At 37.1% G+C, this 15535-nt stretch overlaps 1 protein-coding gene across 4 annotated transcripts; it reads left to right on the plus strand.

Annotated features, from left to right (window-relative positions):
• Positions 1 to 989: 989 nt before the first annotated feature.
• LOC103721623 (D111/G-patch domain-containing protein) lies at positions 990 to 14179 on the plus strand. Of its 4 annotated transcripts, none has more exons than XR_015988054.1 (12): positions 990 to 1282; positions 2915 to 2999; positions 3133 to 3212; positions 3348 to 3372; positions 3448 to 3538; positions 3625 to 3691; positions 6920 to 7016; positions 8522 to 8721; positions 11139 to 11366; positions 11438 to 11554; positions 13480 to 13601; positions 13878 to 14179. XR_015988054.1 is itself a non-coding variant. In XM_088723629.1 (11 exons), the coding sequence occupies exons 1-11, from the start codon at positions 1205 to 1207 to the stop codon at positions 13932 to 13934; spliced, it is 1152 nt and encodes a 383-aa protein (XP_088579755.1). In that variant the 5' UTR covers positions 990 to 1204; the 3' UTR covers positions 13935 to 14179. The 4 variants fall into 4 exon arrangements, 2 of the variants coding, with proteins under 2 accessions (XP_088579755.1, XP_008810116.3); XR_015988052.1 differs by having other exon boundaries at positions 3421 to 3538; positions 13878 to 14115; XM_088723629.1 differs by lacking the exon at positions 13480 to 13601 and having other exon boundaries at positions 3421 to 3538.
• The last annotated feature ends 1356 nt before the right edge of the window (positions 14180 to 15535 follow it).

Raw genomic sequence — 15535 nt, forward strand, 5'->3', positions numbered from 1 at the left:
CACCTAAAACCATTCTCCTCTTTTTCTTTTTCTTTTTCTTTTTCTTTTTCTTTTTTCCTTTTTGGTACGCTAAATTTGAGAGTAGACTGCCTTCAACCATTTGTTTTAGCTAAATATTTTTTTTTCTAGCTAAGTTGGAATAGGAGAAAGAGAATTGAAATTTTTTTATTAGCCTATAGTTGAGCTGTGATTTGTAGCTATAACACTAGTATAGGTTGTCCCTCCCGCACCCCACCCCTCAAACCTATTAAAAATAATTTTTTTTTGGCATTGTTGCCATATTTTTTAAAATAAATTAAAAAAAACATATATATGTTTTTTTTTTAATTTTCGACTGGGGATCAAACACCGATAGATGTATCTAAGTAAAGAGTACATCAATTGAATTAGGTATTACAAGAATCGATATCGCTAGAAGTTTTCTTTTTTGAAATAGATATTGGGTAGCCACCACTAAATTTTGACTATGACCTATCAGATGAGAAATATGCCGCGCTGCCGTGTCGGTTTGATTAAGAAATGTCGGTCACATGTATCTTATTATTTGATAGATTGCAGTACTAAAATGCAAAGGTGATATTCATCACAAGTTGGTAGGATGGTCATTCTTCACCGCAAAACAACCTTCCAAAACATATCACTACAAACCTCTATTCATGGAAAACATCATAATTTGTCCGAGGAATGTAGTATCATTTATTAGAATAATTATTTATGATTAACATCATTGACCCACCATGAACCAGGCTAAACCACGCTTGTAAACCCTACACACAAGATAACATCATGAATAACACATACCAAACTGAACACCTCCGCCCCAGCGCACGCACCATAACGCTAGGATCTCGCACACAGCGCTAATGATGGACCATTGACTCGTTACCGACTTACCGGTCCATAGCCCAACCGGGTGGCCGAGTTCGGATCTGAACCATCATCCCTCACCAATCTCCATTAAGATCGTGGCAAAATCTTCTCCATCCATCCCAGTAAGCTGGTCGACTAGAAAACTCTAACCCGGAAAGTTGGGCTGGTGTCGGTGGACGGGTAGGCGGCTCGCTTTCCCCCTTCTTTTACTGCCCCCTCTTGATCTAGGGTTCACCTTTGCGATACTAACAAGGATCTTTGAACCACCCAAGAGAGCACTTCGGCAGTTCTCACGGGGCGGCCCGGCGACGGCGGCGGTCGACGGAGAGAATAGATGGCCTCGCCGGAAGCTCCCGTACTGTACTCCGGAGTCCGCCGGCAGTCCGCCGCCTTCCGCCTCATGAAGCAAATGGTACTCCTCCCTCCCTCTCTCTCTATCTCTCTCGATCGCTTTGTTCTATCCAATTGTCCATTCAAGAACTTAGGCTGTTATCTTCTGAATTTTTCGGAAGACCAATTCGGATAACAAGCCTATCAGAAAGATATAATAACAAGAAGAGAAGATGCAATCGATGTCTCCTGGTATTTTGGATAGTCGAATATTGTGCTTCTAGACTCATGTTTCATATATCTTCAGTAGGCCATTTTTTCTTAAAAAAATTATTTCTGAAAGAACTTCATATTACTGGTAGATGATCGGAAAATGCTAAGTAAGGCTGTCAGTAGCACTTGAATAACCTATCTCATATAATTATGATTGTAAATGATGAGAGTGGCAGTAATTTTAGTCAGCATATTTCATGAAATACTAATAATTATTTTACATGTAATACAAAAGAAAAGGGGTGGTTTTCCTTTCTTGGAGAACCGGTTCATGTTTTGGGGTAGATACATGATGTTGAAGCCGGGGATGCTGCAGAAGCGCTCACCTTTACTAGTGCTGGTTTTGAATAATATGTCAGCCTATCCCTTTTTTAACTTACCGCCTATTGACCAACATTTACAGGGTATATCTAAAAATTCATCTAGGGTTTCCAGGTTTTCTTCTCTTTATTTAATTTCTTTCTTTCTTTCTTTCTTTCCATGCACCCAGATATCTATATCCAAGTGTTACTTGATGTAACTAACCAAAAGTCATTGGTTAAACAAAGGGTTAATCTTTTACAAAATTTGGATGCCATTGGATGTCTGAAGTCTGTACGATCATGAGACTCTGACTTTCATTAAGAGGATAATATATTGACAATGAAGTCAAGGCATTGATTGACTCTCATCATCAGCTATGTCTAAGTAAACTGACATGTTCCATTCCTCCCCCCCTCCCCATGTGGATATAAGAAATTTTTCTTATTAATCTAAGCATTGAGATCATGTGCCCACAACATTATATGTTTTAGAGTTAAGTTTCGTCTAAGGATAATGACTAATGACCATGGTGTGATGCCTCCGTAAAAGTATCTTCTGAGCAAGGTTCGCCATCTTGGTACCGGACCCCGTATCGGTGCCACACTAGCACAGTGCTGGTATGGTACGGTATGAATTTTTTTGGCGTACCGAGTTGGTACGCCATCCGTATTGAGTACTGGTACCGAACCGGTACGGCATGCCTTGTACCGCTCGGTTCAGGCCGATACGGCATTATCATGATTCTAAGTACCGATACATGGAGAACATTATAAGGTGTCATGCTCAAAAATTTGATTGTAATATTTCCTTGATATCATCCTTTATCACTGTGATAATAACTTCTGTATAAGCTGTTCTGAAAAGCTCAAGTCTGGTACAATAATTTAAATACCCTCTAAAATATATATAGTTGTGTCGCAGTGAGAAAGGATGGCAAAATCTTCGGGTTTTATTGTAGCTAAATGATCAGTTGCTGTTATAATTGGTTTCTATGATAGTTTTCTTTTTGGCTATATGGATCTGCTAAGGTCAAAGTCAATATTCTTACAAATACATGCCCATACTATGCTGCTGCTAGTTCTAGTACTAGTTTAATTGTTTTCTGCATTTATGCATTATTTTTTTGCTTATCGTGCAGGGATGGGAAGAGGGTGAAGGCCTTGGCAAAGATAAGCAAGGGATTAAGGGATATGTTAGAGTAAAAAACAAACAGGACAATAAAGGTGATCATCAATATCTCTTCAATGGAAATGGAAGCTAATGGTTAAGTGACTTCTAATGATTGTAAGAATGCCAAATCAGAGGTATTTGGAGTAGCATGTAATGCCTAACTGATAATTATTGTCTTATTGACAGGTATTGGTGTAGATAACCCTTCTAACAATTGGGTGTTTGACACCTCTCAATTTGACAATATTCTTAAAAGATTGAAAGTGGTAAAGCCTTGTAGTTCTTAAGTGAAGGGTTATTTGTGAATTTCTAGAAACATATTTCTTTAAGTTTATTCTAGGCCATCTTCTAATGTATTTGACAAAATTTGCTTTGTCCCATGTTCTTTTCTGCAAGTGCAGCAAGTAGCTGAACCGGAGGAGAAAGGTATTGTAATACTGAATGGTTGGATTGCAGCCTTTTTATTATCTTTAGTCATATTGGGATTACATTCATTTGCAGAAGCTTTGGAAACAAAAGAAGTTTATTTGAAATCTGGAAATGATAGATCAGTAGTGAATCCAGTTCCTAAGGTTACTCGACCACAGGGAAGGTTGATTCAATTACCCTAGCTTATTTGCTTCTTTATATGTGTAGTTTGCTTTTATGCTGTATATATTACTTTGAGGTTTTAACCAGGTATAAGAAAAGAGAGAGTGGGAAGATTGTGAATGCATATTCAGAAAAGGATCTTCAAGGAATTCTTGTAAATGCTCAGCCCTCTCTTGTTTATAAATTCCTTTTTTTTAATGTTCTGTCAAACTAGTTATCGCATAATTTTTTTTCTTGTTTGTGTGACTATTACGATAATAATACACATACACACATAGATAACATACATATGCACATACATACATACATACATTATGCATATGTGTTTCTGTATATGTGTGTATGTATATATCCTGTAAAGTATATAAGTGTGCCAGAGTGGGTGTTCACATTCTCAAAATAACCCTTTTCCAAAATATCCCTATAACAACTACTTGAATACAACTTAAAAAAAACCTTATTTTTCTAAGTTTTTCAAGTGATTATGACTCTCAATTGATGGAAACCTAATCTCAACCGATCGCTGGTGCTTTACAAACTCCTTGATCCTTATCTCTTCACAAGTCGTCGTAAGCCTAAACCCATCCAACTCCCAAAATACCCCTAGTCTAATTAATCTACCTCTTCATATAACATAACGACAAAAGGCTTTCTCCCCTTGGAGAAGACATTGGTGTCTATCTGACTCAACCTTTCTCATATGTATATCCTATTTGCTCTTTGGTCACTTCAAATCAGGCTTTCGGTTTACTATTCCCATGTATTTATACTTTTGAAAAACTAGTGAATATCCGACCAAAATCCTGTCTTTGTTGGTCTCCCACTTTGGTGTTTTTCGGTTCAACCCAATCAAAAACTAGCTTCATGTTGCTAACCCCACAGCCAGATCTCACTAACAACAGGATGTGGGCGAAATCTCTTGTTAAAGAGGGGACCAATGGATTTTGGACTTGTGGGCTTACTCCAAAATCGCTGCCCGATGCTGGTTTCAAATTGCTAGATTCTGGTATGATAACTTTTCTGCTCTTGGACTGCCATCTTCTTCGGTCAATGCCTATGGTATTTCAAGAAGATATGGATAGAAACACTTCTCCCTGTTGGCATTGGGGAAGCAGAGGGGAGGTCCATAAATTCGTTGGTCAGGTCCATAATGGCCTTCAATTCAAATCCATGTTGGATTTATCATTTGAACAGAGGAAGCCTTCCCTAATTACTTTGGGTGAGGCTGGGTCTCAGCCTACTGATGAGTTGGGAATTGGGATACCTCTCAATCTACCATTAGATATCAGCTAAGGTTGGATCAAGTTAAATAAAATTTGAAATTAAAGAAAAAATTTATTGAACAATAGTAAGACTTACCATGTTGCATGGCTTTGGGTGGTAGGCAATGACAAAGTACATGAAAATAAGTTAAGTGTAGTGGAAATGAGATTATTAAGATGGATTTTGTAGCAAAACTTGAAAAGATAAAATAAGAAATGAATGTACTAGAGGAGTCGTAGGTGTTGTACAAATTAAAGATAAAGGGATAAAAATTGATTGGGATGTTATGGGCATGTACAATGAAGATCTGAGAAGACTCTAATAAAGAGAGGTACTCTGGTTTGCGTTGAAGGTGATAAGACATTGAGGGGAAGATCTAAGGTAACATAGATGGAGGTTGAGGTGGCTTTGAATAGGAGAACTTGGTGAAAGAGGATCAATAAAGCTGACTTAGATAGTTGGGAAAGGCTAGATGGTTATGGTTATGGTTATTAGAGGTCATTGCTATTCATTTTTCATTAGGGGCATTATTTCATATGAAATTTTGAATTTAGTTTTTGTTGTTTATAATCTTCTATCGTTTATTTAGTTAGGTTACCAAGGAATACTCTGAAAAATTCCATTTTTTTCATTAGAATGGCATTTAGAAGTACGGCATGGAGATGCATATCCAGATTTCAATTGTTGTTATCTAAGGATCCTGCAATGGCAAATATTATCGATGAATTAGGGGAGTAATCAACTTGAACTCATAAGTGGACTTGAATAGATTGAGATGCTGCTAATTTGATCAGTACTTTCATGATAATATCTCTAATTTATAAACAATTTCCTTTTATTGCATACATGCATAAGCATGTGGACTACAAGTACACTTGCACACATATATATTTATATATATACACCGAGAACTATGTTCACCATACTATTTGATAAGGCAGTTTCGAGAAATTAAAATTTTCATAAGCATCAGAAGAATGCCTAACAGTATTTTTTTCTTAATTCACAAAACTGTCACACATATTTTTCAAAATTTCACATTCTATTTGAGACATATCCTACAAGCTATTGCTCTCAAGCATACAATGAAGAACCCCCTGTGCTTATTGACTCAAACTTCTAAGTTCACTTTTCAGTGGGATGTCAGGTTTATTACTGACTCCAATAAGCTAATTTCTCTGAGCAATCTGAAATTCTGAACCAGCCAATCCAACAGTCTGTTGTCTGAATGGGCTTCATTTTTACACTCTACTTAATAGTTGGTAAATGGGAAAAAAAGGAAAAAGAAAACCTCTCCTCATGTATAAAGGCTGTTTGATAAATCTATTTTGATAGTACCTTCTTTCTGATGATATTAGACTTTGAATAACTTTAAGGTGCTCACCTCCTCCTTACTGGGCAGGATTCTGCAAACTAGATAACTTTGTATTTTATCATGATGTCCTTTGTAGAATTGGCAGTCATGCCATAGTTTTTGGTAGGATAGCTTAGGATAAGTTGGCTGGTTTTGGACCTACTAGATTATATATGGAAAATGGTACATGTTGATGTCCATCACTTCAACTACACCCCCTTGTCCCCATGAACCCTTTTTTTTGGGGCAGGGGGCTTACTTTTTTTGGCTTTTATCTTGTAGTCAAGTGGTAGACAATCTGTTAAAAAACAAGATAAGCATGTGCAGCACAAAAAAAGGCAGCTGTAAAAGGTGAAGTTATCTTAGTAAATGACTAAAGAAAGATGATAAGAAGACCTAAGATAACCTGCATGAAATGTGTGAGAGATGATTTGGAAGACTTGGAAATGACAAGTCATGTCTTTAAAATAGATAGTGAAGAAGGATTCATAAAATCAACCTCATATATTCAGGATGTGACTTGTTAGTTATGGGCTTATGGCTTTACTATTTTATCTTGATATAGTAATCGTGGTAGCAATAACAATAAAAAATATTCTCTAATTATAGCTGGATCATTCTTTGTTGCCTCAAAATTCTTTACTAGTGTGATATGACTTGTCAGCCAGATCCAGGCAGTTTGATATTGTCTAGAGTCTAACTTGTTTTTTTCCTTAAAAAAATGGATTTATATGATGTTATTGTGATTTAATTTGACATAAGCAGGGAAATAAAGCTGAAGAAAATTGCCAGTCAAATAAAGATCTAAATAGTGCACCCACATCATTAGAAGCATCTGATTCTCATATTGTTCAAGAGGAAGGTATGTAGTATAACATACATTCTTAGTCTTGCTTTCAAGATTTCCTTCCTCTTTTTATTGTTTATTTTTTATATAACTAGATAAGCTCTCTTGTTGAGACAGAATATGATTTATTTGCTGGCTCAAGATTTGTCCATATCATGATTATCACAAATTTTACCACCTGATGTTTCATATTTGATTCTGTTTTACATAGCTCTACTTCACTATGTTTTTTTAATGGTGGTAGCTTACAGTCTGTTTAAATAAATATAATGATTTGAATTACTTGCTGCATACTGCTGAGAATATTATTTAAAAAATATATTCTTTCAGTTATGTTGGAGTTTTTCAAACTTTCTAAACTTTGGAGTATATGCCTTTAAAGATATGTAGATTGTGAATTTTTGATTCATATGGTCTGCTGTGCCTTTTTGTATCTTGTTTTATTAATACCATCCATTTGATTATGATTTTCAGGCAGTTTAGCAAATTATCATTAACTGTATGGACTCTCAATTTACATGCTTCACCATTTATTTACATGGCTCACCATGTATTTTTATGAGATGTAGGTATTATTGAAAAGCAGTCAACTTGAACCCAACTCATTTAATAAATGAGTTAATAACTCGAACTCATCCAATATACAGGTTGGGTTGGTCATGTAGAAGTTGACATCATTAATCTACTTAACTGGCTTCACACACTTAAACCCAAGCTGATACGATTGTCTAATGCAAACCTGGTTAATCTATTAACCAATGTTATTCGGTAGGCTCACATTCAGTAATCAACATACCTTTAACATATAGTCATATCAATAGAGTTAAATGGGTTTAGAATGGGTCACTTTTCAAGTCTGGGTTGTAAATGTGTGTACCTGACTTGATTTTTAAATGGGTCAATTAAGGTTGGGAGGGTCAGTCCTCTAAAAACAAAATCCAAAGCTCCAAACCCATTTAATAATGGCTTAGCTGTGTTAATCTGTTTGTGACCTGAACCCAGTTATCTCTGATCCAAATTGTCCAACCCCCCTCTCTCCAAATATCGGTCAATTTAAGAGGCTGACACCCCCAGAGCCAGTTTGGTAGGAGAGTGCTAGTTGCAGTTTCTCTCTTTTTTTTTGTTTTTATTTTTTGGGTGGTGGCGTGCACCGGCGGGTGGGGTGTTGCCATGTTGGTCTGAAGTCAGAATTGAGGCTGCTTCAGACTTTCGGGAGAGCTACAAGTTTTATGTCCCAGGCCCTGAGTGTGTAGTTCTATCTTTGTTTGTGTTTGCCTGCATTGTTCGATCCTACTGACTACGAGGCATATAAATTGCCCTGAGTTGTAGGTTTTGCTGCTGCATTGGTAATATCATTGGTGCAATGAAGTTTGTGTGAGACTTGAATTGATGGTTGAATTTTGTGGCTTATTTGGTTATTTTCATCATCGTGCCATTTACTTCCTTCCTGCTGCGATGATGTGTGATTCTGCTTGGTTCTCCTGGCTTTATGTTGATTTCCTTTGTTCTTTTTTTTCTAGTTGTGCATGCTGGGACAGGCCTCAAAGATGAAGATGGGCACTGGTGGGGTCACAAACATGGGTTTGTTTCAGGAGGTTTTCTTGGAACACAGATTATTCCTGCTAAATCCTGCCAGTCAAAAGATTCTCAGTGTCTTGCTTTATATAAGCGAAAAATGTTTGCCGAGGAAGACCAAGAAAACCTTTATAAACTTGTCCAGGTTGTTCCTCCTTTCATAACAATAGTTGTGTGTGAGATTAACTTTCTAGAATGACAGCTTTATCTAAACTGGAACTGAGGAAATTCTTGAATCAGTCAGCTTGAGTTTTTGAGACTGTTGGATTAGTTTTACCTCGTATCAAATAAATCTCCACTTAATATATGCATATTTCTTGCGTTTTTGCGATATGAAGTTAGAACATTGCTTTTTATTATGTATATCAAGATATGCGTTGCCTATATCTGACAAATCATTTTTTTTTTATGTTGAAAGTGGGACAGTATATTATGTTGGTATAAAGTTTATTCAATGGCCTTTTCTTTTCTGTGTTTCAATTTTACTAATGTATGAATCAATATTCTGCTTTGATGTTAAAGTGTGTGTGTAGAAATCTGTTCCTTCTCATCTACTTAATTTTGATAGAATTTTTCTGCATATGACCCATATGCTTTTGCATGAGACCATCATTTTATGGCAACTTGATTAGGTGCTTGGTTGGTGAATTCATTCCAAGCTTGTAGGAAATCACAATAAGGCACATCGAGGGCATCATGTATTGAGTCTTTATGAATGACCAATCCTCCTATTTAGGATGTATCTAGGAATGGCGATAGATTTTTTTTCATCTCAGATTGGATATAGTTAACCTTTTGTTATCCATGTTCAAGGCTAATATGGAATCATCCAAAAATTGACGTGGCTGGAATTTGGTGCTGGGTGGAACAACTAACAATGATTTTTTACAATAACATTTTGATCCCATATTAGAAAATGCAATATAAATTTATTGACAATACAATCTTTTCATTGCTGCTGCACAATCTGTGATTTTAGCTCGTCCAATTCCTTGAGTTGTGTCATAGTTTCTCCATTGCATGTGTTACTTTCTCATGAGCCTCATGATTAACGTTCTCGTGGCATTTCCTGAATAAAGCTGGATCATGTAATGCTTGGTTTGATTGTATGGCTCAGATGCTCTTGCATCCATTCCTAGATACTTGTCAATCCCTAGTGTTTTTATAGGTACTTTATGTTGGCCATAAACATCTAGAAGTGCTTTGTGATTCACGCTCCTCATGTTAGGACTTTTTAGAATTTAATCACTTTGTTTGAGTCTTGAATCTTCAATGGTTTAAAGTTGTATTCTTGTGCCTGTACTTGTAGATACTTGCATGCCCATCTCTTTCTTGGGAAAATATCAAGGTTAATCAAACACTAACACCCTGTAAAGGGCTAACTTTGATGTGGATGGTAGATCTTATAAAAATCATCTCCATGTCTTCCTGAAAAAGTTAACCAAACAATCACAGTAATTGGAGCGTATGTTTTGTGTACCTACACTAAAATGATGAGATTTTATATTTTATTTTTTTTCAATAGACTCAGTTCACACTACCTCCACTGCCAATATACATTTCAGATTGTTCTGCAATTATAGTTCTCTTATTTGAACTTTAACCTATATGCAACTATTCTTTCAATCCTTGTTTAGTTTATAGGTGCAGTCAACCACCTCTATATATCAAGAGAAAACCCCTTTGCATACCTTTTGAAATCTTCAACCACTCGCAATCCCATTCATGAATTTTTGTTTGCTGACCTCTTCAAATTTTGGAAACTTTCATCTCATCAGAAATTTAAAGACTCTTAAATGAGATCATTTTATATTTGACCTTCTCCGCTACACTTGGAAAAGTTGCAATATGAGATCTCACCACTCTAGCATTGCTCTTCATTAGTTGTCCACAACAATTGCTTTTTCCTTGGACGGTAAGTTCTTGCATAGTCTCTGGATTTATATTACTAGATTCATTTTCAATGGACAAACCATGTGGTTTGTCCCAGATTTAGACCTGTCTTATCTTAAAGAACATCGTGCCAGAGTCTTAGGTAGCTTAGAAGCTGTTTGGTAGGCTTGATCAATAATAGTAGGACTAAAAAGAGAGAACCAACTCACCACTAACATTAGAAGGACCATTCATACAGCAGCAAACGATGTTGGCCATTATCCTCCATGTTACTTTGCCTTGTCAGTTCATTCAAGTGTCTAATTTTCTCTATTGACAGATTACTCTTTTCAAGTTGAAGCAATCCTTCAATGTCTGTCTTAAAAGGAGCCGACATATTTTTTCACATACCAAGACCGAATTAACATCATCATGTAATGCTTCCTACCTTGAAAAGGAACTCCACACTTCTTTAGTACTGTGATACCACTTGTATTGATTGCCATGGAAAATGAACAATTAACAATACGATCACTACATGTCCAAGAAAAGTCTGTTAACATTTGGCATGCATTTTTTGAGATATTATTCATAGGTGGCCAATAACAATTTGCAGAATGCCAATCATGAGTGGTGATTTTCCACATTAGTGCTGCTAATAAATTTTGACATGTCGTTCACTGTTTTCAGGAAAAAGCTACATCAGGAAAGCAGGGGCTTGGCATCAAGGATCAGCCCAGGAAGATTGCTGGTAGCCACTGGAAGGGAAAAAAGACATCATTTGGTGACAGTGATGGTGAAAATTCTGCTGATTCCAGTGGTTTGACAAAGCGTAAGCGGAGTGAAGAAGTGGAAGAGGGAGCTGTTATTGAACCTAAGATTAAGCTAAAAAAGTTGTGCAAACAGCTTCTGCATCAGGTCAAAATGTTAGATAAGTTTTGTAGTTGCATGTTTGCATTACTACACGTAGCTGACATGAGTTGTTTCAGGCTCCTTCTCAATCACTGAAATTGAAGCAGCTTAGAGTACTCGTTGAGGCACATTCTGGATCTATTTTGTCCAACTTTTCTTCGAAACGTGATGCTCTTTCATACTTGAAGACAAAGGTATTTCCATGAATTATTTAAAGTTAGTGTTTTCTGATAAATAGTCTAAAGCTATAGGAAATTTTGCTTCTTAATTTTTACTCCATGGGTTCTCTAACTTCAGATGAGATGTAACTTTTAAGGGTCTCTAAGTTAGAACTTTGAACTAAATAACCAGGTTGTAAAACCATAAGAGAATAATTGACCGATTTGAGATTGTCTAATGGAGGTTTGAGACTAATAAAGCTTTTGCTTCTGATTGCTGGTGGTGGTAAAGGCAAAGTAGGCCCAAACTCTAGATTTGAGTGCTGATTGGCGAACTAGGCTTCACTTTGACCCTTCTAGTAATGGTGCCCTCAAGTGTGGAATATCTGGGTTGTGGGATTTATAGGTCATGATCCTAGCGAAATTTTCTGGACCCTCATGAGGTGTGATGTCTATAGAACTATAAGAAACTCTAGGTGAGAAGTTTTTTTTTCTTGGAATTTGTTGGTGTTTTTGCCTGTAGGACACAAGCCCTTACATTTCCAAAATATTGTGTGATGATACATGGCTGGTCATTTGCACGCTCATTTTTTAGCCTTGACAGCTTCTCTTGCTGGCTTGCTGCCAGAACTTTTGCTTGTTGATGCTAAATGACTAGATATCATGTGTTTCCCATCAGGTTGTTTCTCTTGTCTAGGCCTAAGTGGTGTGCCTCAAAAGGAATTTAGGGCTGTTCTTTCCAGCTTGTCCTGGTTACAAAAACGATGGTACAGTTATCATGTTGGAAGCAAGGTTCCTTAGAGATGTGTAGGCACCAAATGCCTGCAACACTTCTTGAGTTCTTTCATGGGCCATATGTCGTCTTGATTTTTTCCTCTGATTGCTGGCCATAATACAGTCATCTTGTCACTTGAGGGGTTGTCACATTTGCTAGTGGTGCTAGTCCACAGCATGTTTGCCAGTGTATTGTAGGACAATGATGGAGCTGTACTTGTACTGGAGGGTCCAAGAAATAGACTTGATCCATTATTGATGCAGTTGAATATCTTCTATGTTAACCATGAAGCAGATTAGGTCTAACTACTAGAGAGTAGCCTGCTAATCTTTACAGGCATCCTTGCTAATAATCAAATAATTATGGAAACATAAGATATCTTTCTTGGTTTTGTAGTGCCAAAATAGCAGAGTTGGACGCATAAAATTTCATAGACAAACTCTCTCTAGAACTGGAAATGCTAAGAAGCTCAGACCACATCATGGAAGTCCAGGGAATCTCTGGCCATCATCCATGAACCTAAACATGTGTGAGTTCCTCCTTTTTTTGGAACAGGGACATGTTAAGGCTGTCTAGTTTAAAGTTAAATAGCTAGCAACTAAGCAAGATTGCTCTTGCTGATGAGCACATATAAATTTTTCTGTCTTCTGTGGGACAAGTTTGTGTTTGTCGTGTGAACATCATGTTCTGCAGTGCCCTGCAGGAAGATCTTATCAATCCAATAAGATCTGCCCGATGGGCTTCTGTTTTGAAATAAGGGGGAAGGGGGAGTGGCTCAAAGATATCAGCTTCCCTGGTGACAACTAATCCTAATTTTTAAGGATAACACAAATCTCCCTGAGAAAGAGGTTAGTTATTCCTGATTCACAGGGATTAGTTGTGTCTCTGGCTGTCACAATCTCTTCGAACTGCTCCCATTACATAGTTTTACGACAAAACCCTGCCAGGAAGATCTTACTGCAGTGCTAAGATTTCCAGACAAGCAAGCATCCAAACAGGCTTGGATGAATGATGCAAGGACAGCCGCTCATTAGGTATTGGGCTACAAATGTTCCTAGGAGGTGGAAAACTTTGTGAGCTGCTAGATATATCTCCATAGAGATGCTGTTCCTGAACTAGGAAGAGAACATTTGCACCGATTAACATGCTTGCTTTTATATCGTAAAAAAGTGATTCCTTTTCCTAGGTGGCAATGGTTGCTTGGGTGTATGCTTCATGACTGGGCTAACATTTTCATTTGTGGTCTGCCGTTACTGTACCTCAACTTAGAGGCGGTGAAAGGTGTGGCTGCAGATGACAGTTGTTGAAGTATGTTCTTCCGTCTTTATTTCATTTTGCATATGTGCATATGCATTTTCTTTCTCTATGTTAACCTGTCTACCCAAAGCATTCAAACTTGTTTTTTCAATTCATTATCTCATTTCAACACAAAAGTCTAGTAGAACGTGATAAAATCTGTTTATGTTGTTTAAGGAGCAAATCATTATTGTCAAGGATTTACTTTCAGAGAGATAACCATGTGTTGCTATTAAGAAATTGCATTTTGTTCCTATCGTTACATGGCATTCTTTTCCTTGGTTGCAGTTAGAAGGCAGCAGGACATTCCATGTGGAGGGTAAAAAAGTGAGCCTCACCTCATGAAAGAGAGATTTTGCCTATTGCAATGAAATGATTCCGTAACGATGTATGTGATTGATTCATTTATTTTTATCAAGGACATGATATGGAGTAGTCTCTTTATGAGAGACCAAAATTTTTGTTAGTGACAAGGAAATGACCGTGGCATGATGCATAAAATTGGCAATTATTCAGTATTTACACATTCTATGAAGATAAAATGAAAAAATGATGTTCTTCATGGAAGAACTGAAAATTTTAGCAGTGAATATTCGATGCGTTTGCTGCAATTTGTTGGCCTCTGATTATATCTGAGATGAAGTGCACAGGGTTGTGTTTGAGACAGGTTCCAATTTCCAGTTTTGAAATTGTTTAACTGCGACCCTCTGCTAAGAACTTGCTGTTTTGGTTGACATTAGTAGAACAAGGTTGTTTCTGGTCCAGTCTGTGCAATGACATTGCTATTTTTCCCGTCTAATGGAGGGATAAATTCTACCAATCCCCAAAGCCCAAGTGGAACTTTCTTGATGCCTTTCTGATGTTGTGTTAGATTTCTTCCTTCCTGGTTGTGGGAAGGATGCGACGAACGCTTCGTGACGGGCAAGTCGGTGTTCTTCTGTATGGTGATGATCGGCAAGCGCATCAATATGTGCTCTAAATGGTTTCATTGGCAACCCCTACAGGTCTATGATTACTCTCTTGCAAAATTATTGTTTCCATTCTTTATACTTTCTCAGTTCGCAGGTGATATCCAGGGATCATTAGGGGCAAGTTCTCGCGGACTGCTCTGATACATGGCACGGATTGAAAGATAGGTCATGCAAACCTCTGCATCTACCTCTCAGCGTGCTCCATAGAACCTCAGTAGTGATAGGGTGTCACAAGAACCTCTCCGAAAACATGGCTCGTGCAACTTTTCTTTGCTTTTCTATAGAACCTGTATAGTGTATGTTAATTTCAAGTAGGGCTTCTCTGTTAACAAAGCATTTTCTTCTATTTCCTTCAAAAAAGAAAAATAAAATATTTTTCTTCGAAATCCTTGAAATGGTAGTCAAGCTTACGGGTAGGGGTGACAAGTGGGTCAAGTCGGGTTAGATACGAGTTGGGTTGGATGTAGATCGAATCAAAAATTTAATAACTCCAATCCAAAATAGATCAAAATTATAAATTTGAATTCAATCTATTTATTAAACAGACAACTGATCTGATCCATATAACCCATTTATAAACATACTTAATGGGTTAAATAGATTTAAACAAATTAAGCAGGTCAGATTAACATATCAAAAACATATTAAGTAGATTTCAAATAGGTTAAACAAATTTTAAATATGTTAAACGGGTTGGATCATAACTCAACTCAATTTTTAAACGGGTCAAAATAGGTTAAATAAGTCAAAGGTTTAAATCTAACCGCAACCCATTAATAAACGGGTTTAGGTGGGTTGACCCATTTCCAACCTCAATCCGTTTATATTAAACCCAAACTTGCGTGAATCGTAGGTTGGGTCGAGGGGCCAGGTCATAAATTGCCACCCCTACTTATATAGCTTTGCTAAAAAAAAACTTGAAGAGACTTGATCTTTAGACTACGTCACCCATTGGAATACTAGATGGTATCCCCA

The sequence above is a fragment of the Phoenix dactylifera genome, chromosome 6, assembly GCF_051530095.1.
Source record: "Phoenix dactylifera cultivar Ajwa chromosome 6, Ajwa_hap1_PhDact_Kaust_v1.1, whole genome shotgun sequence".
NCBI classification, from domain to species: Eukaryota; Viridiplantae; Streptophyta; class Magnoliopsida; order Arecales; family Arecaceae; genus Phoenix; species Phoenix dactylifera.